Source organism: Podarcis vaucheri (genome assembly GCF_965113315.1).
Source record: "Podarcis vaucheri genome assembly, chromosome: 7".
Taxonomy (NCBI): domain Eukaryota; kingdom Metazoa; phylum Chordata; class Lepidosauria; order Squamata; family Lacertidae; genus Podarcis; species Podarcis vaucheri.
This window is the reverse complement of record NC_138765.1, coordinates 70,596,610-70,622,413: the sequence shown is the minus strand read 5'-3', so window position 1 is coordinate 70,622,413 and position 25,804 is coordinate 70,596,610. Positions and strand designations below refer to the sequence as shown.

Sequence of the window (25,804 nt, the reverse complement as noted above, 5' to 3'; positions counted from 1 at the left end):
AGGTCACAGAATGGCCACCAACCCAGATGGCTTTAAAATATGATAAGACACATTCTTGGAGAAGACTATCCGTGGCTACTAGTGTGATAGAAATATTTGAGAGTGGCTTTTACAGCCCAACTCTCCATCAATGGATTCATTGTCTCCTACATCCATATCAACCAGAGGAAAATGGGTGGAGGCAGGAACCAGTAGAAGGAAAGCAAGGAAAACCTTTATTTTTCGGTTGCATCAGAATCCCTCCCTTGCGATAAGGTGAGGGCCCCAAACAAAGTTGTATAACAGCTTTTAGAGACTTTAGAAATTGCCCAACCTCTTAGCCAAAGTCCACCCAAAGGCATGACACAAGTATCACAGAAAGAAGAGGTCTACAGCAGAAATTTGAGAGTGCGGGTTGTCTCCTGTTTGTCAAGATACCTCATAGTCCATAGTCGCCTTTGACTGGACTTAACCGTCCAGGGGTCCTTTACCTTTACCTTTTTACCTACATCATGGAGCAATGGTTTTGCAGCTTTAGAAACCCAGTTGGAATAGGTGGCTCTTTGGTCTGATCCAGTAGGAATGTTCTTATGATGCCTTTTCTTAGAATGGCACCATTTTTCACCAATAATGATTTAGAACACCTTCTTCTTCTTCTTCTTCTTCTTCTTCTTCTTCTTCTTCTTTTTTCTGTGAACACACCAAAAACAGACAGATTTTAGTTATTGGCAAATGCAAACACTTGCTGGCTTTGCTTGTAGTGCTGAACATGTCTTGCTGCATTGCTTTTGACTCTTGCCTCACTCTAATCTGTTGTCTTTGGTTTCAGCAAACAAGTTTCTAGAGCTCAGTGAGGAACATTTCCTCATCCTCCATTCACTTAATGCAAAATCACAATGCTTGCTTTTCTTTGCTGCGGCCACTAGAGGTCAGAAAGGAAACGTTGATTAAACCCAGGCTGTTTTTTTGAAGCCGGACCTCACCTACCCCCCACAAATATTTTATTTAAGTTGGCACCTCTGCTATAAGAATATTAAAATGTGATTTTATTGAAGGATGATATAGCTAACACCTTGCTGACGCTTTCAACCAAGCGATCAATGCACTAATCCTAAAGACACTAATTAATAAAGGTGGCAGAAATCTACTTCACACATTAGGGCAGGGGTGTCAAACTCAAATTCATCGGGGGCCGCACCAGCAGTTTGGTCACCCTCAAAGGGCCGGTTGTATCGGCCTAAAATATTTGAGCAGGCTGAGACCCCTGAAGTTGATGGGCTTTTGCCGTATTTTTCGCTCTATTGGACGCACCGGACCACAGGACGCACCTAGTTTTTACAGGGGAAAATCAAGGAAAAAATATTATCCCTCCCCCCCAGCCCCAAAGAGCAACGGACAGGCTGCGTGCAGCCTGTCTGCTTCTCCCAGAGCTTCTCGGGGCTGCGGGGGAAGCCCGGGTTCCCCCACCAGCCCCAAAGAGCAAAGAAGCCAAGACAGCGCACGGGATCCATAGCCGCGCAACCTCTCCAGCCAGGAGCTAAACCTCTCCAGCGCGGCTAAAGAAGACAAGGCAGTGAGCGCGATCCATCCCACTCACTGCCCTGGCTTCCTCTTTAGCCTTGCGCAGCATCTTTAGTCTTGCGCAACGGGATGGATTGCGCCCGCTGTCCACCGGGGCTGGACTAGATGACTCCTGGGGTTCCCTTCCAACCCTGCAATTCTATGACCTCGGAAGGTGTTTGGGGTCTCCACCACTGGAGGCTTTTAAGCAGCGGTTGGGGGACCATCTGTCTGGCGTTCTTTAGCTGTGATTCCTACATTGTGAGGGGGCTGGGCTAGATGACCCTCGGGTGACCCTCCCAACTCTATACAGTCCTACAGTTCTGCAGCAGGAGATCCACAGCCACTTAGAATCATAGAATCATAGAGTTGGAATAGACCACAAGGGCCATCGAGGCCAAGTAGGAAACACCATCAGAGCACTTCACACAATGCCCACACCATCAGAGCACTTGCACAATGCCCACCATCAGACCACTTCACACAATGCCCACTCCCAATTTTCATCTGAGAGACATGTGGCTTCAGTGTCTTGGCAGGTACCCCCCTACCTGCCACACTTCCCCCACCCCACTTAAGCTAAGGGAATTCCTGACCAGAGAAGCTCCCAGGTGAGGCAAGGGTTAAGATCTACCTCTGGTAGATCTCTTGCGGCTGGAGAGGCACGCAAGGCTAAAGAGGAAGCCAGGGCAGTGGGATGGATCGCGTTCCCTGCCCTGGCTCCCTCTTTAGCCTTGCGAAGCCTCCCCCCCTCCCCCCCCCTGGAGAGGCGCGCAAGTCTAAAGAGGAAGCCAAGGCAGCGAACGGGATGGATCGCGTTCCCTGCCCTGGCTTCCTCTTTAGCCTTGCGAAGCCTCCCCCCCCCCAGAGGCGCGCAAGTCTAAAGAGGAAGCCAGAGCAGCGAACGGGATGGATCGCGTTCCCTGCCCTGGCTCCCTCTTTAGCCTTGCGAAGCCTCCCCCCCCCCCCCAGAGGCACGCAAGTCTAAAGAGGAAGCCAAGGCAGCGAACGGGATGGATCCCGTTCCCTGCCCTGGCTCCCTCTTTAGCCTTGCGAAGCCTCCTCCCCCCTCCCCCCGCTGGAGAGGCGCGCAAGTCTAAAGAGAAAGCCAAGGCAGCGAACAGGATGGATCGCGTTCCCTGCCCTGGCTTCCTCTTTAGCCTTGCGAAGCCTCCCCCCCCCCAGGCGCGCAAGGCTAAAGAGGAAGCCAAGGCAGCGAACGGGATGGATCGCGCTCGCTGCCCTGGCTTCCTCTTTAGCCTTGCAAAGCCCCCCCCCCAGAGGCGCGCAAGTCTAAAGAGGAAGCCAGAGCAGCGAACGGGATGGATCGCGCTCGCTGCCCTGGCTTCCTCTTTAGCCTTGCGAAGCCCCCCCCCCCAGAGGCGCGCAAGTCTAAAGAGGAAGCCAGAGCAGCGAACGGGATGGATTGCGTTCCCTGCCCTGGCTCCCTCTTTAGCCTTGCGAAGCCTCCCCCCCTCCCCCCCCTGGAGAGGCACGCAAGTCTAAAGAGGAAGCCAAGGCAGCGAACGGGATGGATCCCGTTCCCTGCCCTGGCTCCCTCTTTAGCCTTGCGAAGCCTCCCCCCCTCCCCCCCGCTGGAGAGGCGCGCAAGTCTAAAGAGGAAGCCAAGGCAGCGAACGGGATGGATCGCGCTCGCTGCCCTGGCTTCCTCTTTAGCCTTGCGAAGTCTCCCCCCCCCCAGAGGCGCGCAAGTCTAAAGAGGAAGCCAGAGCAGCGAACGGGATGGATCACGCTCGCTGCCCTGGCTTCCTTTTTAGCCTTGCGAAGCCTCCCCCCCCCAGAGGCGCGCAATTCTAAAGAGGAAGCCAGAGCAGCGAACGGGATGGATCGCGTTCCCTGCCCTGGCTCCCTCTTTAGCCTTGCGAAGCCTCCTCCCCCCTCCCCCCCCTGGAGAGGCACGCAAGTCTAAAGAGGAAGCCAAGGCAGCGAACGGGATGGATCCCGTTCCCTGCCCTGGCTCCCTCTTTAGCCTTGCGAAGCCTCCTCCCCCTCCCCCCCGCTGGAGAGGCGCGCAAGTCTAAAGAGGAAGCCAAGGCAGCGAACGGGATGGATCCCGTTCCCTGCCCTGGCTCCCTCTTTAGCCTTGCGAAGCCTCCTCCCCCTCCCCCCCGCTGGAGAGGCGCGCAAGTCTAAAGAGGAAGCCAAGGCAGCGAACGGGATGGATCGCGTTCCCTGCCCTGGCTTCCTCTTTAGCCTTGCGAAGCCTCCCCCCCCCCAGGCGCGCAAGGCTAAAGAGGAAGCCAAGGCAGCGAACGGGATGGATCGCGCTCGCTGCCCTGGCTTCCTCTTTAGCCTTGCGAAGCCTCCCCCCCCCCGAGAGGCGCGGCAGCCCGTGGGATGAGGCGGGCGGCCTGCGGGGTCGTGCCGGTGGGGGACCTCCGGAGGCGGCCTCTCTGCTCACCACCTCCTTCGTGCTGAAAGGCGACGCAACGCACAACCAGGCGATGGTGCACTGGACGGGCGAGAACAGCAGCGAGAACGGCGGCTATGCGGGCCACATGACGAGGTCTGGCGGGCCGGATTCGGCCCGCGGGCCTTGTGTTTGACACCCGTGCATTAGGGCATAAGGCTGCAGTCACATTAGGAACCAGGAACAGCAAATTGTTTCTGTAAACAATTGTGTCATAAATCTCTGTATGACAAATTCCTACCCATTCACCGACAAGCATTCACCTACAATTAAATCATTTCATCTAAATGACACCTGCTACCTGGAAGGCTAACCCTAACGCACAATATTGTTGACAGGTGGCAAATGAATTGAATAAATAAATTATTTTAAGCAATTATTTACCGATCTTCATGCAAATACTTGTTACGCAGTTGCCAATGAACCGTGAGCAGTTCAATGTAACAAAATAAGAGGATTCTATCTCACACAACCGGATGATTCACATTGCTTCAAATTTTTATGTGGTTCCTCAAGGCATCTTAAAAATGCGAAAACACTGTAAACCCATAGCCTTTATTGGATGTCTAGCTTCTCCTATTGCAATGAGAAATGTCCCCCAGCCATGCAGGAATCTTTCACCCATTGTGGGGCTCGAACCCACCACCCTGAGATTCAGAGTCTCACTCTCTACTAACTGAGCTATCTCAGCACTATTTGGGACCCGAGTCATGTGGGAATGTGAACACCAACCTGAACACCTTCAACTGGGTTCAGAAATGTACTGGCAACTCATGCAGGTGTTTGAAAACAGGAGGAGCTATACAATATCTAAACAGAACTGCAGCCAGTAATCTGGTTGCTGCCTTTTATGTTCCTGGACTTCTAGACTAGGCAGTTACATGTCACCAATGGCTGGTAACCAAGAAGGCTATACTCTGTATCTACAGTGGGGGGCAGTAATGCTTCTTCATAGCAGTTGCTGGAAGCAGCAGGATGAGAAATTCTCTTATGCTTGGGTCCTGCTTCCAAGTTTCCCACAGGGATCTGGTTAAATGGTGTGAGAATTGGATGCTGGACTGGACAGGCCATTGACCTGATCCAAATGGCTCTTCTTATACCCCGCTCCCCAAAAAATAAGAGGACAGAAGAGATAGCTTTGCATAAATGACCATAAGTTAATTTCTAGGTTGCCTCATCTTGAAAAGGATATTTGGGAGCTGGAGAAGTATCAAAAATGGGCAACCAAAATGACCAAGGGGGTGGAAGAACTCCACTACAAGGAAAGTTGACAAAGTTTGAGGGGTTTTATTTTAGAGAAAGAGATAGAAGTGGTATGGTTGATGTGTATAAATGGATGTGTGGCATAGAGAAAATGGATGGGGAACAGTTTTCATCCCATAATACTAGACCTTTGGGAACATCCAGTGGAGATGAATGTTAAAAGATTCAGGTCAGATGGAACAAGTTACTTCTTTTTAAACTACTTTTTGTAATGCTTGAAGAGAAAGTGGTAATATTTGGGCTAGACAATGTTACTGTTAGGTGGATTTGTAGCTGGTTGACTTGCCAAACCCAAAGAGTGCTCTCCAATGGTTTTTCAGCATCCTGGAAAAAAGCGACAAGTGGAGTGCTGCAGGGTTCTGCCCTGGCCCTATTGTTGTCCAATGCAATTATAAATGACTTGGCTGAAGGAATTGAGAGGATGCTCATTCAATTTGCAATTTGAAGGTCCTGTGTGAGTGTCTGGAGGCAGTTGGAGGATGGATGGCGGCTAACAGATTGAGGTTGAATCCTGACAAGACAGAAGTACTGTTTCTGGGGGACAGGGGGCGGCTGGGTGTGGTGGACACCCTGGTCCTGAATGGGGTAACTGTGCCCCTGAAGGACTGGTGTGCAGCCTAGGAGTCATTTTGGACTCACAGCTGTCCATGGAGGCGCAGGTCAATTCTGTGTACAGGGTAGCTGTCTACCAGCTCCATCTGGAATGCAGGCTGAGACCCTACCTGCCAGTGGACTGCCTTGCCAGAGTGGTGCATGCTCTAGTTATCTCCCGCTTGGACTACTGCAATGTGCTCTGTGTGGGGCTACCTTTGAAGGTGACCCGGGAACTACAACTAATCCAGAATGCAGCAGCTACCCTGGGGACTGGGAGTGACCACTGAGACCACATAATACCAGTCCTGAAAGACCTACATTGGCTCCCAGTACATTTCTGGGCAGAATTCAAAGTGTTGGTGCTGACCTTTAAAGCCCTAAACAGCCTCGGCCCAGTATACCTGAAGGAGCGTCTCCACCCCCATCATTCTGCCTGGACACTGAGGTCCAGCACCGAAGGCCTTCTGGCGGTTCCCTCACTGCAAGAAGCAAAGTTACAGGGAAACAGGGAGAGTGCCTTCTCGATAGTGGCGCCTGCCCTGTGGAATGCCCTCCCATCAGATGTCAAAGAAATAAAAAACTATCAGACTTTTAGAAGACATCTGAAGGCAGCCCTGTTTAGGGAAGATTTTAATATTTGAGGAATAATTGTATTTTAATATTCTGCTGGAAGCCACCCAAAGTGGCTGGGGAAACCCAGCCAGATTGGAGGGGCATCAACAATCAACTTTATTATTATTATTATTATTATTATTATTATTATTATTATTATTGCTATCTCTTCTGTCCTATTATTTTTGGGGAGGTGGGGCAATAAGAAGGTCCATTTGGATCCAGCCAATGGCCCATTTAGCCCAGCATCCAATTCTCACACCATTCAGATAGATGCCTGTGGGAAACATGCAAGCAGGACCCGAACCCAAGAGCACTTTCCCCCCCTGCCGCTTCCAGTAACTGCTATAAAGAAGCATTGCTGCTTCCCACTGTAGAAGAAGAGTATAGCCTTCATGGTTACCAGCCATTGATGACATATTACCTGAGAAACTGGTAATATTTGGGCTAGACAATGTTACTGTTAGGTGGATTTGTAGCTGGTTGACTTGCAGAACCCAGAGAGTGCTCTCCAATGGTTCTTCAGCATCCTGGAAAAAAGTGACAAGTGGGGTGCCACAGAGTTCTGTCCTGGCCCCATTGTTGTCCAATGCCATTATAAATGACTTGGATGAAGGAATTGAGAGGATGCTCATTCAATTTGCAGATGACACCAAACAAGGAGGGGGTAGCTAATAAAATCAGGATTCAACAGGAACATAGCAGATTAGAAAATATGGCCAAAACCAACAAAATGAATTTCAAAAGGGTTCAATGCAAGGTTCTACACTTAGGGAGGAATAATCTCATGCTTTTACTCCAGCAATATGCAGTTTACTTTCTGAGCTGCTCCTTCTTTTGTGTTTTGTGAATCACCCTGAGATATGTGTGGAAGACAACAGCAGCAACAAGAACAACAACAACCAAAACCTCATTTAAGACCTGTTAATTGCAAGACTATAAGGGAAAGAAATAGACGGGTTCAAAGTTCTGTTCTGCCTCCTGGCTATATTGAAGTTCCGTACCTTTTTAAAAAGCATGTATTAATTTAAGAAAAAACCAGAAATCTTCCTCCTAGGAATAATGTCACCAGAAATCAAAAAATAAATTACAGTAGACCACTTTTTATATACACAACGGTATCATCCAGGATCTTAATTGCAAGAAACTGGAAAAGTGAGAAAGCACCTACGATAAATGAGTGGCAGGACCAAAGGCTAGAATATTTACAGATGGTCATGATAACAGGTAGAATTAGAGGTTATCCAAAACAGAAAGTACTTAAAGAATGGAAATCTTTAAAGAGTATCTGAAAAACATTACAGTAATAAATATCTCCTGGCAGAAATAGAATGATCCTTGTAAAAAAAAACAAATATAATGTTTTTTGATATCTGATGAAAACAAAGAAAGTAATACTGTGTGTGAAAAAATAGAAATAATAATACAATGAGTCTAATTGTAAGTCAAATGTGTTTATTTTGTGTTTTTCCCCACTTCTTTCTTTTTTCCTCCCCCCCTTCCCCCTTTTTCTTCTTCCTTTTCTCTTTTCTTTTTTGTGCCTCCTTTCTTGGTCCTTTTCTTTTTGATTTGTTAGAAAGAGATAAAGAGATAAAAGTGTAATTTGAAAACTTTAGTAAGTTAAAAGTGATGTTGTGTAATTTTTCTATTACTATTTATATACAATGGTACCTTGGGTTACACACGCTTCAGGTTACAGAATCTGCTAACCCAGAAATAGTACCTTGGGTTAAGAACTTTGCTTCAGGATGAGAACAGAAATAGCGCAGCGGCAGCGGGAGGCCCCATTAGCTAAGTGGTGCTTCAGGTTAAAAACAGACCTCCAGAACAAATTAAGTTCTTAACCCGAGGTACCACTGTATTGTTAAAATCAGTTAATTGTAATGAATTGATGCAACAATTACTGTGGTTTCTTCCTTTATTATTGTTGAATTCTAAATAAAGAAGAGATGTTGCACAAATAAAATAAAAATAAAAAACATTTATCATGACGAGCCATGATTACAGACAGCTATGTCATTCAGGAGATTTTCCTCCCTTTGGCATGCATGCAGTTTAACCCAGCATCCTGGTTCTGACAGATTGGACGCTCAGAGGTTTAAAAATAAATGAATGCTAACGTATCTGGAATCTGGCCTCAGGTACATGGGCGTAGCAAGAGGGGCAGGTCTAAACTATGGTCTAAACCTCCCTTTAAATCCATCTCATCCAAAAGAAGGGAAATCACCTTGAAACACTGTACATACAGAATGTAGAAGAATGAAAGTTTACTACTATTTACTTATCCCCACCCTCTTCCCCCGCACTTCTCCCCCAAACTTATACTGTATACAAGATTAAGGCTCACATTGAATTTAACTGATCTGTAAAAATAACATTATGATCAAAAAACGGAGGTGATGTATGTGCTTTTGTAACCCAAGAAAACCCAAGAAAATCTTTACTGAAAACATTTTAATGAAAACTTCATCTCAACACGGGCTTGCATTTAGCTATGAGGCCCGTACCTCAGAAGAAGAGCCTATGCTTTGAATATGCAAGGTCTTAAGTTCCATCCCTGAGATCTCTGGATAGGAATGGGACTCGTGTCTGAAGCCTTGGAAATCTTGGGCCAGGCAGTGCACACAAGTCCTCTTCCACCTCAGACAAGGACTCCCCCCATTCCTGACTACAAGCTTAAGCTGGCTGGGGATGTTGTGAACTTCAGGCAACGAACACCCGGTATGTAAAGCCGAAGAGCTCTGGGACAGACATTATGGAACTGGACTGATCAGTGGCCGGATTTGACACTCCTGAGTAGAACATAACACATTGATCTATTGCCAAACCCATGAAATTGCTGTTGATGTTCTGATTATGTGAGATTATGTAATGGTTCTTCTTATGTTCTTATGTGAAAGATGATTAAGAAATGTACCATAATTATTGTTATTCTTATTAGTGATCTTTACACATCTTTAGATGCCAGGCCAAAACATTTCTAAGTCCTTTGAAATGTGTTTGAGGGAACCTATTTAATTTGCCTTTTGCTAATCAATTTGTGAACCCAGAGCCAATCTCTGAAGCTTAAAATGCAGTACTGCTACCAAGATGTATGCAGCAAAATCGCCAAGGAGACTGATTCAGTGGTTGTGTCTGTTGGGTAAGTAAATGCAACCATTTGTCTTTTCATAGATAAAATATGTGTGTGTGTGCTTTGTTGCATTTGTTGGTGGCATCCCTTGCCATATTCCTCACAGGAGCAGTTGAGATGGAATCCTCTGATTTCATTACATTGAACTGCTCACGGTTCATTGGCAACTGCGTAACAAGTATTTGTATGAAGATCAGTAAATAATTGCTTAACATAATTTATTTATTCAGTTCATTCGCCACCTGCCAACAATATTGCACCTTGGGGCTATCCTTCCAGATAGCGGGTGTCATTTAGACAAAATGATTTCATTGAAGGTAGATGCTTGTTGGTGAATGTATAGGAAAGTGCCATACAGAGTTTTATGCCACAACAGTTTACAATTGTTGAAACTAGAATCCGGTGTTTCATGGTATTTAAACATCTCTATAAAGTTGCTGGGAGTTGTTATCAGGAGAGATATGGTGACGAAAAATCTACATGTGGGTGACACCCATCTCTATCACTCTGTTCCATCTAAATTAGGAAAGGCAGTGGAAATGTTAGTCTGTGCCTTGGATGGGCTAATGGATTAGATATGGGCCAATAAACCAAAACAGATACCTGAAAAGAGATAAAAGGGACCCATGGAGTCATCTAGGTCAACCACCTACAATGCAGGAATCACATCCAGAAATCCCTAACAGGTGGCCATTAAACTTCTGATGAAAAACTTCCAATGAAGGCAGTCCCACTGCCTTCTGAGCTAATCCATTTCAATGCTAATCAGCTCTAACCCTTAGCAAGTTATTCCTAATGTATAGTCTGAATCTCCTTGCTTATCATTTGAATCCCTTGGTTCAAGTCCTACCCTCTGAAGTAGCAGAAAACAAGCTTGCTCCATCTCCCATGTGACAGCCCTTATATATTTGAAGATGGCTACTATATCACCTCACTGTCCTCTTCGCCAAGCTAAACATATCCTACTGCATCAATGATTCCTTATAAGGCTTGGTTTCCAGACCCTTGATCATCTTGGTCTTCCTCGTTTGTACACATTCCAGCTCATCACTATCCTATTTAAATTGCGGCACCCAGAACTGGACATAGTCCTCCTGGTGGGGTCTGGTCAAGGCAAAATGGTGTGGAACTGATACTTCTCTTGATCTGGACACTATACTTATGTTGATGCAGCCTAGAACAGCATTAGCAGTACAGATCTCCAGCCAACCAATAAGTACTAAAATGCAATAGAAGGGTTAATTGTCCATTTACAAAATTCATATCTTAATGAAAACAATATAGAAGTGCATTATATTAGAGCATCATCGGCCAATTGGTGTCAAAGAAAGACAGGACTTTTTTCATGTATGCTACAACAGCAGCAAGAATACTCATCGCAAAGTATTGGAAGACACAAGACCTACCCACTCTGGAAGAATGGCAGATGAAGGTGATAGACTACATGGGACTGGCTGAAATGACTGGCAGAATCCGAGATCAGGGAAAAGAGACGGCGGAAGAAGATTGGAAGAAATTTAAAATTTATCTTAAGAAATATTGTAAAATTAATGAGTGTTAAAATGTTATGGTTATAAAAAGTAAGTGGATTATAGCTGTAGAGATTAAGTAAAAGGAAAGAAAAGGAAATAATTAGACAATTAGATAAAACTAAGGGGGAGGATTTACTGAAATAAATTTAGGAATTGGAATGCAGAAAGGGGAGGTATGGGGAGGTCGGTGAAATAAGTTTTAAGAAAAAAAAGGATATGAAATTATACGTGTTTGTTTTTGTGTTTGTATGTTTGTATTGTGTATTGTTTGTGTTTATATAAATTGTGAAAAACCAATAAAAATTTTATTTTTAAAAAAAGAGCAAATCGGTTGTAATCATGTGTATATTAGTCAAAACTCCATACAAAGTAAAAGTGTTTATTAGGAAAATTTCACACAAAAGTGCTGGTGAATTTTCATGAGCAACTCCCTGCTGCCCCCAAGAACCACAAATGACAACAGAATTGTGGAGAACTGAATATAAGATTGGAAAAATGAGAAATTATCAGACCCACAAATTCGAGAGATTTCCTCTCATAAGTTTTTGACAAAGTCTACAATCCTGTCCATCAATTCAACTGCAGCAGGGAATGTGAACAGGCCTGCGTCAAAGAGGTTTAGCACCCCATGAAACCCGTTCTCAACATGGAACCAGTTGACTTTCACCCCATTGTCCTCCAGACGTTTCTTGTACAGCAGTGCGTCATCTCGTAATACATCGTACTCGCAGCTCACAATTAGGGTTTCAGGAAGCTTCTGGATGACAGAGTCCTCAGCAAAAAGGCAAGAAATATCAGGTTCCAATAGCTCTCGCAATTGCCTATAGGCTTCAGGCTCATAAGGAGCAAGTGGGACTTGTTTGTGGCCTCTCCCCTTAAATCTCTCTGGAAGGTTGTCAGGACTCACCCACTTCCCATATTTCAGCCTCATTGAATCTGGCACGTGAGAGCCCTTCAGGAGCTGGCCTGCCAAAGAAGTGTCCTTTCCAATATACTTCATGATAAAGTAAGCAACATCTTCCCGGAACAAGGGGGGCATTGAGCTGTTCTGCTGATAGGAAGGCGTGTTGAAGTCTATAGCCTGGAATTTCCCATAGATCAGTACTTGAGCCCGTAGTTTTGGAAGGTCTGATCTCTCCACCAATTTCTGGGCAACAACAGTAGCATAATTGCCCCCTGCACTGTCCCCACCAACGATGATCTTGGAAGGATCCACCCCATGGGAAACTGCATTTTGAATTAAGTGTATGGTAGCAGCAAGGCAGTCCTTGTACTGAGTGGGAGGAAGATGCTCAGGAGACAGGCGGTAGCTGCAGAATAAAACAGAAGCAAAGAGGTAAGCTTCCAGAACCTTTTCCAAACACATTCATGATCACATAAGAACACCAGAAGGGCCTGCTAGATCAGGCTCATGGCCATCTACTACAGTATCCTGTTCTCACCAGGTCCAAGCAGCTTTCTATGAGGCACCTGCAAGCAGGGCCCAAGCACAAGGCCCTCTTCCCGCCTGTGGCTTCCAGAAACTGGTCTTCAGCAGCATTCCTGCAAGTATCCATGGACTGCCCTCCAAATTCTTGCTCAGGCATTACTGTATATGTGGGATGTGCAACCCAACTGGGATGTACACCCAGTGCTATTTTTGTAGAAAAAGAGGTCCAGAAATCTCCATGAACACCTCCATCATTCTCTAAGATTGGCAACGATGCCCACTTAAGAGGTGCCAGAACCTACCTGAGAGGTGCTGGAACTGAGTTCCCCCTGAAAAAAGACCTGTGCATATAGTGTGCCTTCAAACACATGCGGAATCCTCTTCAAGAGGCATTGCCTCAGGTCAGGGACACATTCCAGGCACATAAGAACAAAGGAGGAGGGCACAAGACAAGGTCAGTGATGTGGAATTTAGACACTAGTTCCTATTTGCAGAATATACGGAAGGCAGCCCTTAGTGGTTTGACCCTTTTATTAATTCTCTTTTTCCTCCTATAAAAACTACTCAAGACACACTCTTTTGAAGTTTAAATAACAACTTTTACTTACAGAGCCTCTAAGTGTCCCTATTTTCCAGGGACATCCCTGTTTTAGAGAAGCTGATTTGATTCTGTAATGTACTGCTTTTCCTTACTTTCATAGGAGAAATGTTGAATGGTATGGAGTTACCCAACCCCTGAGCCGTCTGAAGGCAGTCCTGTTTTAGAAAGGTTTTTTTTTTTAAAAAAATGTTTAATATTTTATTATATTTTGTATCTGTTGGAAGCTGCCCAGTGTGGATGGGGCAACCCAGTAAGATTTGTGGGGTATAAATAATAAAATGGGATGTCCCTATTTTCATCAGCAAAATGTTGAAGGGTATGTACTTAGTACACTTGCAGCTGCAGATTAAACATACAATGCAGGTGAATGTTTCTTAAATTGCTAATACATCTTACATTAGAGCTACTCCCTGATCTGGAATGGGGTCAGTAATGTCCCAAAAAGTGTGTCACATAGATTAAACTGTTACAGACTAACTTACCCTGAGACAGACAGCAGAACAACAGTTCAGCTGCTCTCACACTAAAGACTGTTAATAGCTGTCACTGCCATACCAACTGCCATACCTGTCATAACTGCCACAGGGTGTATGACGTCAGAGAGTTATACAACTCTTGCAATTAACCCTGTGTGTGTGTGACATTTGAACCCTGGTTCTGAAGGGTCCACCCCCTGCTTCACATAGGTGTGTGCACCCAGCCTTTCCAATGCTGATGGATCACCAAAAGCTGATTGACACAGTAAAAGGTCAATCACAAATCGTAGAAGGACACTGTCAGGGGTTCAGGAGCAGAGACGCAGAGAAGGGAAGAAGCAGAGAGCGAGGGGGAGGAATCCGAAGGGAAAATGAGTGATGATGACGACCCGAGATCTCCAAGCCTAAGCAGTGAGTCAGAGGACTCCCAAAAGGGAGCCCCAGTGAGCAGAGCAAGGGGGGGATCCGGGGGGACACCCCAGGAGGAAGGGAACAGAGGAGATTCAGAGAGTAGCAGCTGGAAGTCGGGACCCACGCTCATAACTGAGAGCGGCAGCAGCTGGAAGTCGGGACCCACGCTCAAGACTGAGAGCAGCAGGGAGGAAGGTAGCCAGGCATCGGGTTCCGGAGGCTGTCAGCAGGAGGGAGGGCACGAGTCAGGGGTGGTCACGCCCTCCTCAGAGAGCGAGGCAACGGTTAAGAGGAAAGTAGAGAGTTGGGCGCGCGCGCCAAGTTCAAATGCAGCGGAAGCTGGAGCAGTAAGCAGCCCGGAGAGTGAGCCAGGTCCCAAAGCCCGCCGCAAGGAGGCAGAAGGATCAGGGGGGTCAGCGTCAGAGGAGAGTAGAAGGGAGGAGGCCCAGGGGGGCAGAAGGACCCAGAGACGTAGGGAGAGGCGAAGGAGGTGGAGCAAGGCTAGGGTATTAAGCTGGTGTGCAAGAGGCGGGGACTCAGACGGGTCTTCGCCGACCTAGGGCAGAAGGTGTAGAGCTGCACGCTGCAGTTCGGAAATGAAACCTGTAACTTAATAAAGACTCTTATAAAATGAACGCTGGCGGACTTGGTCCTATGTGAGCTGGGACTGGGTGGCAGCTCTGACAGTAAGACCCGTCTCAGTAAAGCTTCGGACACCTGATATCTCGCAGCGGAGAGAGAGGCAGCTGGAGGAGGGGATCGGTGTTTGGGAGCAAGCTCACGACGGTTAGCAGAGATGACGGAAGCAGAGACAGTTGCAGCGCTGCAACAGGCAGTTACCCAATTGAACGCGGAGGTACTGGCATCCAAGAAGAGGGAGGAGGATGCGGCAGCCGCCTACAGAGATCTCCACGCCAGGTTTGAAGCATGGGTTAAACACGGGCAGCCAGGACCCAGACCGGAGGGGGTTGGGTTGGCACGGAGAGCAGGAGGGCTTGTGGCTCACTTCGATGGGAATTTACAACAGTACCCCAATTTTCGAGCAGACGTAATGTGCGCACTGCAACTGCTGGCAAAAGACTTTAGAGATGAGGAAGAGAAAGTGGGGTTCATACTATCCCATTTGCATGGGGATGCTAAAGCGTGGCTACGCAATTTGTGGAGGGATAAAGATCCGGCGCTTCAGAATGCAGATGCCTTTATCAAAGCGATGGATGCGTGTTTTTTGTCTACTATTGATGTGGATCTTGCCCGACGGGAGATTCATGGACTAAAACAAGGGAGGGCAAGCGTCCGGCAGTACCACGCCCGCTTTTTTGCGCTGGTCAGTGCCTTAGAGTGGGACCGGGATTCGCCCCCTGTCAGAGACCTGTTCTGGGAGGGTCTGAGCTCTGCGGTCAAGGATGAGATTGCAAGGGGGGAGAGGCCCCGAAGCACGCAGGAGGTGGTCCAAAGGGCGCTGACTGTGGGGGTGAGGCTGGAAGAACGTCCATGGTGCAGAGATGAAGGACGTGGAGGGCGCGAAGCAGCGAGAAGTTTCTCTTTCATTCCAAGAGAAGCAGCGCGTGCGCAATCCACACCTCCGCCTGGAGGGGGAGGGGAACCGATGGAGGTTGGAGGTGCAAGGGCTCAGTCAGCAGCCAGAGCCCAAGCACCGACAGCAGTGAAAGCGAAGCCTCCTAGAGGGAACAGGAAGTGTTACATCTGCGAGGATCCAGGCCATTTGGCGAAAGAGTGTCCCCGGAGGCTCCACAAGCACACTGCAGCCTCAGCAATGGTGACTGCAGCAACGCAGCAAGGAGAACCACAGCAGGGAAACGACGATGTCTGGCTGGAGACAGAGGCACTGGGGCCCAACCAGACGCATCAGTGAAGCAGTCCCCAGCGATCTTGCAACCCACGGACCCCCTCCCACCCAAACCAGTAGTGCAGCTCACAGCATCTCTCCAGCTACCCGATGGCGTCACTATCGAAGTGCCGCTTTCTGTGGATTCTGGAAGCAACGCAGACTTTATAGCGCAGGATTTTGTGGAGCAGCACGCTATACAGCTACTGCCTGCCACTCTGCCCCTGCAAGTCGTCACAGTGGATGGCAGAGAGTTGCTAGGGGGGCAGGTGGTGAAGCAAACGCCACCGATGGTGATGCGCCTTGGCAACCACAGGGAAGTCATCAGTTTTAATGTCACCCAACTGTCGGACACGCCCATTGTGTTGGGCATGAGTTGGCTGGACAGGCACAGTCCGACACTGGCTTGGTACCAGAGACAGCTGATCTTCGGCTCCTCTTATTGCGCAGAACACTGCATCCTGCCCAGACAGGAGGGAGAGGAGGAGGAATCACAACTGCAGTTGGGAACGTTGCAAGCAGTCCCCCACAAATACGCAGACTTTCTGGAGGTCTTCTGCGAGAAAGAGGCTGACAAGCTACCACCGCACAGGCAATATGACTGCAAGATTGACCTACTACCAGGGGCGACGCTGCCGAAAGGGAAGCTGTATTCCATGTCTGAGGACGAATTACAGGAACTCAAACAGTTCATAGATCACAATTTGCAGCGCGGTTTCATCCGGGAGTCCAGGGCAGTAGGGGGCAGTCCTGTTTTCTTCGTGAAGAAGAAAGACACGCCCCAAAAAAGACTGGTGGTGGATTTTCGCCTCTTAAACAAGATGACCAAGCCTTCTGATTTCCCCATGCCCAGGATTGACGACCTACTAGCGACGGTGCGCAAGGGACGCGTGTTCACCAAGTTGGACCTGCGAGGTGCGTACAATCTCATCCGCATGAGGGAGGGCGATGAGTGGAAGACAGCCATGTTCACGCCTCTGGGCACCTACGAATACAGAGTGATGCCGTTTGGATTGCAAAACGGTTCTCACTGTTTCCAAGCTTTCATGCATCATGTGTTGGCGGGACTCCTTTACAAGAAGTGCGTCTGCTTTCTGGATGACATCCTGATATTCTCCGAATCGCAGCAAGCCCATGACCAAGATGTTCGGGAGGTGCTGAAGAGGCTGCAGCAGCATAGACTGTACGCCAAACTGGAGAAGTGCCAGTTCGACACGACGGAGGTGGATTTCTTGGGTTACAAGTTGTCGGACAAGGGGCTAGCCATGGACAGCGCCAAGGTTCGTGCGGTGTTGGATTGGAAGAGCCCGCGCAACCGGAAGGAGGTCCAGCGGTTTGTCGGCTTCGCCAACTTCTATCGCAAGTTTATCAAGGGGTTCGCGATGCAGACGGCGGCCATTACGGACACGCTAAGCTCCAAGAAAAAGAAATTCATCTGGACGGAGCAGGCGGAGCAGTCCTTTCAAGCACTCAAGCGTCTCTTCGCGTCGGAAGAGCAACTGCTGCATATCGACCCCAGCAGACCGATGCGGGTAGAGACAGACGCGTCCGATAGAGCAGTGGGAGCTGTCCTGCTGCAAAGGGACCCACAGGGGGTCTGGAGGCCGGGAGCGTTCTACTCCAGAAAGCTCAGCAAGTCGGAGCAGAACTACACCATCTGGGACAGGGAGTTGCTGGCCATTCATGCAGCTTTCAAGGCGTGGAGGCACTTCCTGATCGGCGCCAAGCACACGGTGCAGGTCTGCACGGATCACAAGAATCTGGAGCACTGGCGCACGGCTCAGTTCCTGAACCAGAGGCAGATACGTTGGGCAGAGTTCTTTGCTGACTTCAATTTCCGAATAGAGTACGTCCCAGGCGACACCAACGTCATGGCGGATGCACTGTCCCGCAAACCGCAATACCTCGAAGAGGCGACGCCAGCGGCAGCCATGCACATCTTCGCGCCAACAGCGTGGGCGTGCGCTTCAGCCACAGTAGACCTGGATGCGGTGCGGCGGGCGTTGCAGGACGACTCCTTCGCGCAGGCGAAGATGGCAGAGGTGCACAAGGGCACGGCGAAGGGCGACGAGTTCCAGATACGAGACGGCTTGCTCTTACGTAAAGGGGCCATCTACGTGCCGGGAGACGAACTTCGCGCCAGGGTACTGCAGCAGCTGCACGACGCACCCACGGCCGGGCACTTTGGCACGGAAAAAACGGTGGAATTAGTCGCAAGGGACTTTTGGTGGCCCAGACTGAGAGGGGAAGTCGCGGACTACGTTGCGAGGTGCGACACCTGCCAGAGGGCCAAACCGGTGCACAAACCACCGGCGGGACTGCTGGAACCGCTGCAAACGCCGTTTGAACCGTGGGAGAGGGTGGCCCTGGACTTTGTTACGGATCTACCCAGCTCGAGAGGCAAGACAGCTGTACTAGTGGTGGTGGACTTGTTCACCAAGATGGCACATTTCATTCCGTGTGCGAAGGTGGCCACGGCGGAACAAACCGCCAAACTGTTCATAGATCACGTGTTCAAAGTGCATGGTCTGCCGCGGTCTATCCTGTCCGACCGCGGGCGCCAGTTCGTCTCGAATTTCTGGCAGAAGCTGATGAGTTTTCTAAATGTCAAGGTCGATCTGGCATCAGCAAGACACCCGCAGACCAACGGGCAAGCAGAGAGGGTCAATGCCATCATGCAGCAGTACCTGAGATGCTATGCCAATCAACAACCTGCGACCTGGGTGGATTACCTGCCGCTCGCCGAGTTCGCTTACAACAACACGAAGCACGTGTCCACAGGGGTGACGCCGTTCTTCGCCAACAATGGGAGGAATCCCAGAACCTTCCCGGGACGGGAGAGAGTGGGGGACGGAGAACCACAGACGGCGGACGCGTTCGCGTCAGAGTTGCAGGCGGTACACGATCAACTCAGACGGCAGCTGGAGCTAGCTAAGCACGCCTACAAGGTGCAAGCTGACAAGCACAGGCGGGTTGGCGAAGAGATCCAAGTGGGAGACTGGGTCTGGTTGGCAGCCCACGCAGTGCCGACCAGGTCACTAGCCAAGAAGAAGTTGGGGCACAAGCAAATTGGTCCGTACCAAGTCGAAGCACAGATCAACCCGGTAGCCTTCCGACTGGTGCTGCCGGAGGGTTCCAGAATGCATCCGGTGTTCCACAGGTCGGTGCTCACTCCCTACAAGGCACCTCACAGATTCCAGGAGCCAGGGACGGCACCGAGTCCGTTCCGGGAGCGGACGGAGACGCGAGGGGTGACGCAGCAAGACCCCATCAACGAGGTCACGGAGATTTTGGACTCCAGATGGGGGGAAGAGGGAGTCGAATACCTCCTAGCCAGAGAGGGCACCCGGGCCAGCGCCAATAGCTGGGTGCCAGACTACGCTTTGGAGGAACCCTTGCTCAAGGACGAGTTTCATGCCCTTTTCCCACACAGACCCATGCCAGCGAGCTTCTTCGACGACTGGCTGTTCACGCCCACACTTTCTTCCAGCACGTTCCATGGATTCGACTCGGACGGGGAACCCGCACTGAGCACCCGTTCCCCAGAAGGATCGCCGGCGGGTTCGGCGTCAGACACCTCGTATTGGTGGGACGATCGACCGGAGGAGCAATGGCGCCGGAAGTGGCTGGAGATACCAGGTCGAGCGACCGACGCAGAGACTGACATGGACGTGTTCGGGGAGGACCTTGGGTTCGAGCACGGCGGTACAGAGATGGAAGCGGAACAGGTCAACGTCGGCGACCGCGAGGAGGAAGACTCGGAGGCCTTCAGTTGGCGGCCAACCACGGGGAGCGAACTGTATCCGGCATTCCCTCCCGTGATGATGGAGCACCCAGCACCCACACCTGAAAGCGGGGAGGGGGGAAGGGGGGGCTTCGAGGGGGGGATGGATGTCAGGGGTTCAGGAGCAGAGACGCAGAGAAGGGAAGAAGCAGAGAGCGAGGGGGAGGAATCCGAAGGGAAAATGAGTGATGATGACGACCCGAGATCTCCAAGCCTAAGCAGTGAGTCAGAGGACTCCCAAAAGGGAGCCCCAGTGAGCAGAGCAAGGGGGGGATCCGGGGGGACACCCCAGGAGGAAGGGAACAGAGGAGATTCAGAGAGTAGCAGCTGGAAGTCGGGACCCACGCTCATAACTGAGAGCGGCAGCAGCTGGAAGTCGGGACCCACGCTCAAGACTGAGAGCAGCAGGGAGGAAGGTAGCCAGGCATCGGGTTCCGGAGGCTGTCAGCAGGAGGGAGGGCACGAGTCAGGGGTGGTCACGCCCTCCTCAGAGAGCGAGGCAACGGTTAAGAGGAAAGTAGAGAGTTGGGCGCGCGCGCCAAGTTCAAATGCAGCGGAAGCTGGAGCAGTAAGCAGCCCGGAGAGTGAGCCAGGTCCCAAAGCCCGCCGCAAGGAGGCAGAAGGATCAGGGGGGTCAGCGTCAGAGGAGAGTAGAAGGGAGGAGGCCCAGGGGGGCAGAAGGACCCAGAGACGTAGGGAGAGGCGAAGGAGGTGGAGCAAGGCTAGGGTATTAAGCTGGTGTGCAAGAGGCGGGGACTCAGACGGGTCTTCGCCGACCTAGGGCAGAAGGTGTAGAGCTGCACGCTGCAGTTCGGAAATGAAACCTGTAACTTAATAAAGACTCTTATAAAATGAACGCTGGCGGACTTGGTCCTATGTGAGCTGGGACTGGGTGGCAGCTCTGACAGACACACAAATTGATGACAAAAAAAGACCCAAGAGAGCACAGATAAAACAATGCTCAGGAGACAGGCAGTAACTGGAGAATAAACAAGGCCTTATGCCCAGCTCATAGTTCCCCCACGGAAGTGAGCATCCTCATGTCTGAGGTGCATGAAGCTTTGATTTGCAATCATGTAACAAAATGGGGAGCCTTTTTCTCCTGTGAGGAATATGGCAAGGCATGCCACCAACAAATGCAACAACATGTTGGGTGCAAAGCGCACACACACATATTTTATCTACGAAAAGACAGATGGTTGCATTTACTTACCCAACAGACACAACCACTGAGTCAGTCTCCTTGGCGATTTTGCTGCAGACCACTTGGTAGAACTCTAGCAAGATGAGAGAGAAATTTTAAATAGGGAGGTAATTATCTGCTGCCTCCAGTCTTGCCTTTAAAAGCACATTTTTGAACAGCTGTCTTCCGATATATAATGTATTTGTACATGCAATTTTAATTGACATAAACCTTTTTATGCACATGTGCACATCACGCAGCTCAAGTACTGCACTGTAAGAATCAGTCTCCTTGGTGATTTTGCTGCAGACATCTTGGTAGGACGCTCGAAAGTTGGAAGGGAAATTCTAAATATGAAGCTCTTTCGCAAATCCAGGGCTGTTTGTATCGAACTCTTCAGAGCAGACCCACTGACATGCATGGACATAAATCACAGCACAACGTGAACCATGTCTTCCCAGAAGACCTCCTAAATTGTAGTTGGGAGGGTGACATCTTGGCTACTGATGTCAGGAGACTACAACTCCCATCAGTCGCAGATAGGGATGGGTGAATCTGTCAATCTCAGTGTCTCTCGAGTTTCTCATTGCTCTAATATACACATAAGAACCAAATCAGATCCTGCAGGATCAGACCAATGGTCCATCTATGCTATGTACGCCACTATGAGCTGAATAAAGAGCATGAAATCCACTCTCAACTCGGAGTAGATTTCAATCTAGCCCAGCATTCTGTTCTCACAGTGGCTAAGCAAATGCTTCTGGAAGCCTGGCAGAAGGAACTAAGCCAAGAGCACTCTGCCTGCCCAAGGTTTCCATCCACTGGTAGGCAAAAACATTGCTACCTCCAGTCTTGCCTTTTAAAGCCCATTCTGGAACACCAATCTTCCCGGACATAATGTTTTTGTACATGCAATTTTTGCTGACATGAGCCTTTTTGTGCACACATTTTGCTGTATGTGAATTGTGAACATCACATGGCTAGAGTACTGCATTGTAAGCTTCAGAGACTGGCTCTGGGTTCACAAATTGATTTGCAAAAGGCAAATTAAATAGGTTCACCTATAAAAGCAAACTCAATCCAATTGCACACATATAAATCCTAGCCTTAAGAGGTATGGGGCACCCAGCCAATGGTTTGCAAGCTTTCATTTAATTCACATGTTATCATCGATATGCATAGATGCAAACTTAGGTCCATTTTCAGAAACGGGGGAAAAAACCTTGTTATCAGAACCTCTCCAATCAGCATGGTCAGCAGTCAGGGATCATGGCTCTTGCATTTCAGGAAACAAGCTCTGCGAGGGGCACAGTTGTCTCCCACCACACCACAATATCAGTGTCTCTAATAATGGCAAGCTCTCCACTTGATTCTAGCCTTCCTTCCTCCTGAAGCTACTACTTTATAGGTAAAAAGGTAAAGGACCCCTGGACGGTTAAGTCCAGTCAAAGGTGACTATGGGGTGTGGCGCTCATCTCGCTTCAGGATGAGGGAGATGGCATTTGTCCACAGACAGCTTTCCGGGTCATGTGACCAGCATGACTAAAACCGTTTCTGGTGCAATGGGATTACTAGGTTGCTACTTTATAAACTGTTGCAACACAATCTCACTTAGTACCCAAGACTGTCAGTATTAATTGCTAACTTGTGAAATTGCATTTGGTCTTGCAAATGAAAGCTGGTGCAAGTGCCGGTTTGTGATTTGTGTTAGTGAAAGTTGACCTATTTGGCACATGTGTGTGTGGTGGCTGTGGGGTGGGATGAGGTAGGGGATTGGGTGAGGTGCAAACGAGGGGGTGGCCAGGGGTGGGGGGTGGGGTTGGTAAGCAGAGCGATCAGGAGCAGCAACCTCGAGTTATTATATGCATGTTTGTGAACCTGTTTGAGCTTCTATAAAATCAAGTGGTATATGTATGTTATAAAATGAATCAGCAGTGGGGGGCTCTGTCCCTCCTCCGGTGGCTTCTTGCTGGAGTGCAGCTCCCCTAATCCCTGACCATTGACTAGTGGAGATGTGAGACCTGGGAAGCCATGATAACAAGAGCTTCCATATTTTTTTGTTCCTGTTGACCTAAGTAAGCATATATGCGTATAAATTAACATATGCTAATCCAAAATACATGTATGCCCCATGTCTCTTCAGGAACTACCACCAACACTCTTGTATCTCAGCCCTGTAAACCATTCCACATGGGTTTATTGAGTTCAATGGGACTTGCCTTTTCTGATGAAAGAGTTGCTCAACAGGGAGTGGACTCCCTTGGAAGGTGATGGGTTCTCTTTGACTGGAGGTTTCAAAACAGAGGTTGGATGGCCATTTGTCAGGGCTTCTTCAGCTGTGATTCCTTCACGGCAGAGTGTTGAGCTAGATGACCCCTTGGGATCCCTCCCAACTCTCCTATTCCACGATTCTACATGGGCTTACTTGAGTTCAACGGGGCTTGCCTCTAGAGAAGTGTTCACAGGCAGACAGCCTTAATCTCTTACCAATGCTTCCAACCATCCCAGCTCCTCCATGAAAGAACATAAATCCTTTCCTTGGGCCAGCAGATGGTGCTTTGGGATGATAAACCCTCACAGGAACCCCGTCAAAATGCAGATCTTTGGCAGAGAGGCTGGGATCCACTCTTGGATTCCCAAAACTCTGGAGGAAGCGGATAAAGGCAAACTGGCTGCAGATACCCAGCAGTTCAAGACACTTCCCCTGTTGGGCAAAGGAACAGTCTCATGAAAATAGTGCCCACATTTGCATCCTATTCACAGGGGGTGGTATCCAAATAAGTCCTATTTAAAGTAGACCCACAGAAATGAATGAGTGCATGTTAGCCATGTCCATTAATTTCAATCAGTCTGCTTAGAATGGGACTATCATTAGAGGCAGCCCTGGGTCACAATAAGCGATCCAATGGTTTGGCTTGATGTCGAAACCCAAAAGCTTTCCTACATCATGGTTTGTTTGGCCACCCCAACCCAAACACCAGCCAAGGTACAGAGGCAAAAGAAGCTTTGGAGAAACAATCCACAATCTTCTTGCTTGCCTATGAGACCATATGTGTTTTCCTGAAGAAACCATGATGTAAACACACCATATTATTAGTGAGAATAATAATTACTTAAATATATAAACTATTATTATTATTAATTAAAAATATTGTCCTTTATGGAAGGATCAATGGGTGGTTCACAGCATAAAAAATAAGATAAAAATACAAAATACATGAACAAAAACAAGCACAAAGCAAATCAATTAAACCTTTAAAAGATATAGAAATGTTATACATAAAAGATATAGAAACTAATAACACCTCTCCCTCAAACACATTTGAAAGGACTTAGATATGCTCTTGCCTGGCATCTAAGGATGTGCAAAGATCACTAATAAGAATAAGAATTATTATGGCACATTTCTTAATCATCTTTCACATAAGAACATAAGAAGAACCATCACATAATGGCTCATCCAGTCTCCAACTTACCGCAGTAAATGCAATAATGGCAGTACAGTGAATGACCCAAAGCTTTAATGGATTGTCAAATCCAGATGGGATTTTACTCCTGGAAAGATCATAATAAATTGCAAAGGAGAAGAGCAACAGGAAAAGAATTCCTATAACTCCAATTACCCCAAGCAGGAGGCCCAGAAGAAGCCCCATTTCACCGTTCCAAAGAGTGCAAGGGAAACATTGAGTCTACACTGGAAGAATTTCTACTGTGTGGCTCCACCAGGTATCTACGCTACTTAATAGGCTGTAGGCTGGTTAATTAAGTAATTCCCAATACTCCCATGCAGAAACTTCATCCATTGGAACATCAACAGCAATTTCCTGGGTTTGGCAAAGGAACAATGTGTGATGTTCTACTCAGGAGTGTCAAGTCCAGCCACTGATCAATCCAGTTTCATAATGTCTGTCCCAGAGCTCTTCGGCTTTACATACTGGGTGTTCATTGCCTGAAGTTCACAACATCCCCAGCCAGCTTAAGCTTGTAGTCAGGAATGGTGGGAGTCCTTGTCTGAGGTGGAAGAGGACTTGTGTGCACTGCCTGGCCCAAGATTTCCAAGGCTTCAGACACGAGTCCCATTCCTATCCAGAGATCTCAGGGATGAAACTTAAGCCCTTGCATATTCAAAGCATAGGCTCTTCTTCTGAGGTACGGGCCTCATAGCTAAATGCAAGTCCGTGTTGAGATGAAGTTTTCATTAAAATGTTTTCATAAAAAATTTCTTGGGTTTTCTTGGGTTACAAAAGCACATACATCACCTCCGTTTTCTGATCATAATGTTATTTTTACAGATCAGTTAAATTCAATGTGAGCCTTAATCTTGTATACAGTATAAGGTTTGGGAAAAGTGTGGGGGAAGAGGGTGGGGATAGGGAGTAGTAAACTTTCATTCTTCTACATACTGGATGCACAATGTTTCAAGGTGATTTCCCTTCTTTTGGATGAGATGGATTTAAAGGGAGGTTTAGACCATAGTTTAGACCTGCCCCTCTTGCTACGCCCATGTACCTGAGGCCAGATTCCAGATACGTTAGCATTCATTTATTTTTAAACCTCTGAGCCTCCAATCTGTCAGAACCAGGATGCTGGGTTAAACTGCATGCATGCCAAAGGGAGGAAAATCTCCTGAATGACATAGCTGTCTGTAATCATGGCTCGTCATGATAAATGTTTTTTATTTTTATTTTATTTGTGCAACATCTCTTCTTTATTTAGAATTCAACAATAATAAAGGAAGAAACCACAGTAATTGTTGCATCAATTCATTACAATTAACTGATTTTAACAATACAGTGGTACCTCGGGTTAAGAACTTAATTTGTTCTGGAGGTCTGTTTTTAACCTGAAGCACCACTTAGCTAATGGGGCCTCCCGCTGCCGCTGCGCTATTTCTGTTCTCATCCTGAAGCAAAGTTCTTAACCCAAGGTACTATTTCTGGGTTAGCAGATTCTGTAACCTGAAGTGTCTG

The 25,804-nt window shown here is 48.2% G+C and overlaps 1 protein-coding gene across 1 annotated transcript; it reads right to left on the bottom strand.

The window, feature by feature from the left end:
• Positions 1-11,463: 11,463 nt before the first annotated feature.
• On the bottom strand, positions 11,464-24,982 carry LOC309536262 (arylacetamide deacetylase-like 3). Its single transcript, XM_082230298.1, has 4 exons — positions 24,311-24,982; positions 23,322-23,538; positions 20,865-20,928; positions 11,464-12,414 (listed from the first exon to the last, which is right to left on the bottom strand). Exons 1-4 carry the CDS (start codon positions 24,485-24,487, stop codon positions 11,640-11,642), a joined length of 1,233 nt encoding a protein of 410 aa, XP_082086424.1. The 5' UTR covers positions 24,488-24,982; the 3' UTR covers positions 11,464-11,639.
• Between the last annotated feature and the right edge of the window lie 822 nt (positions 24,983-25,804).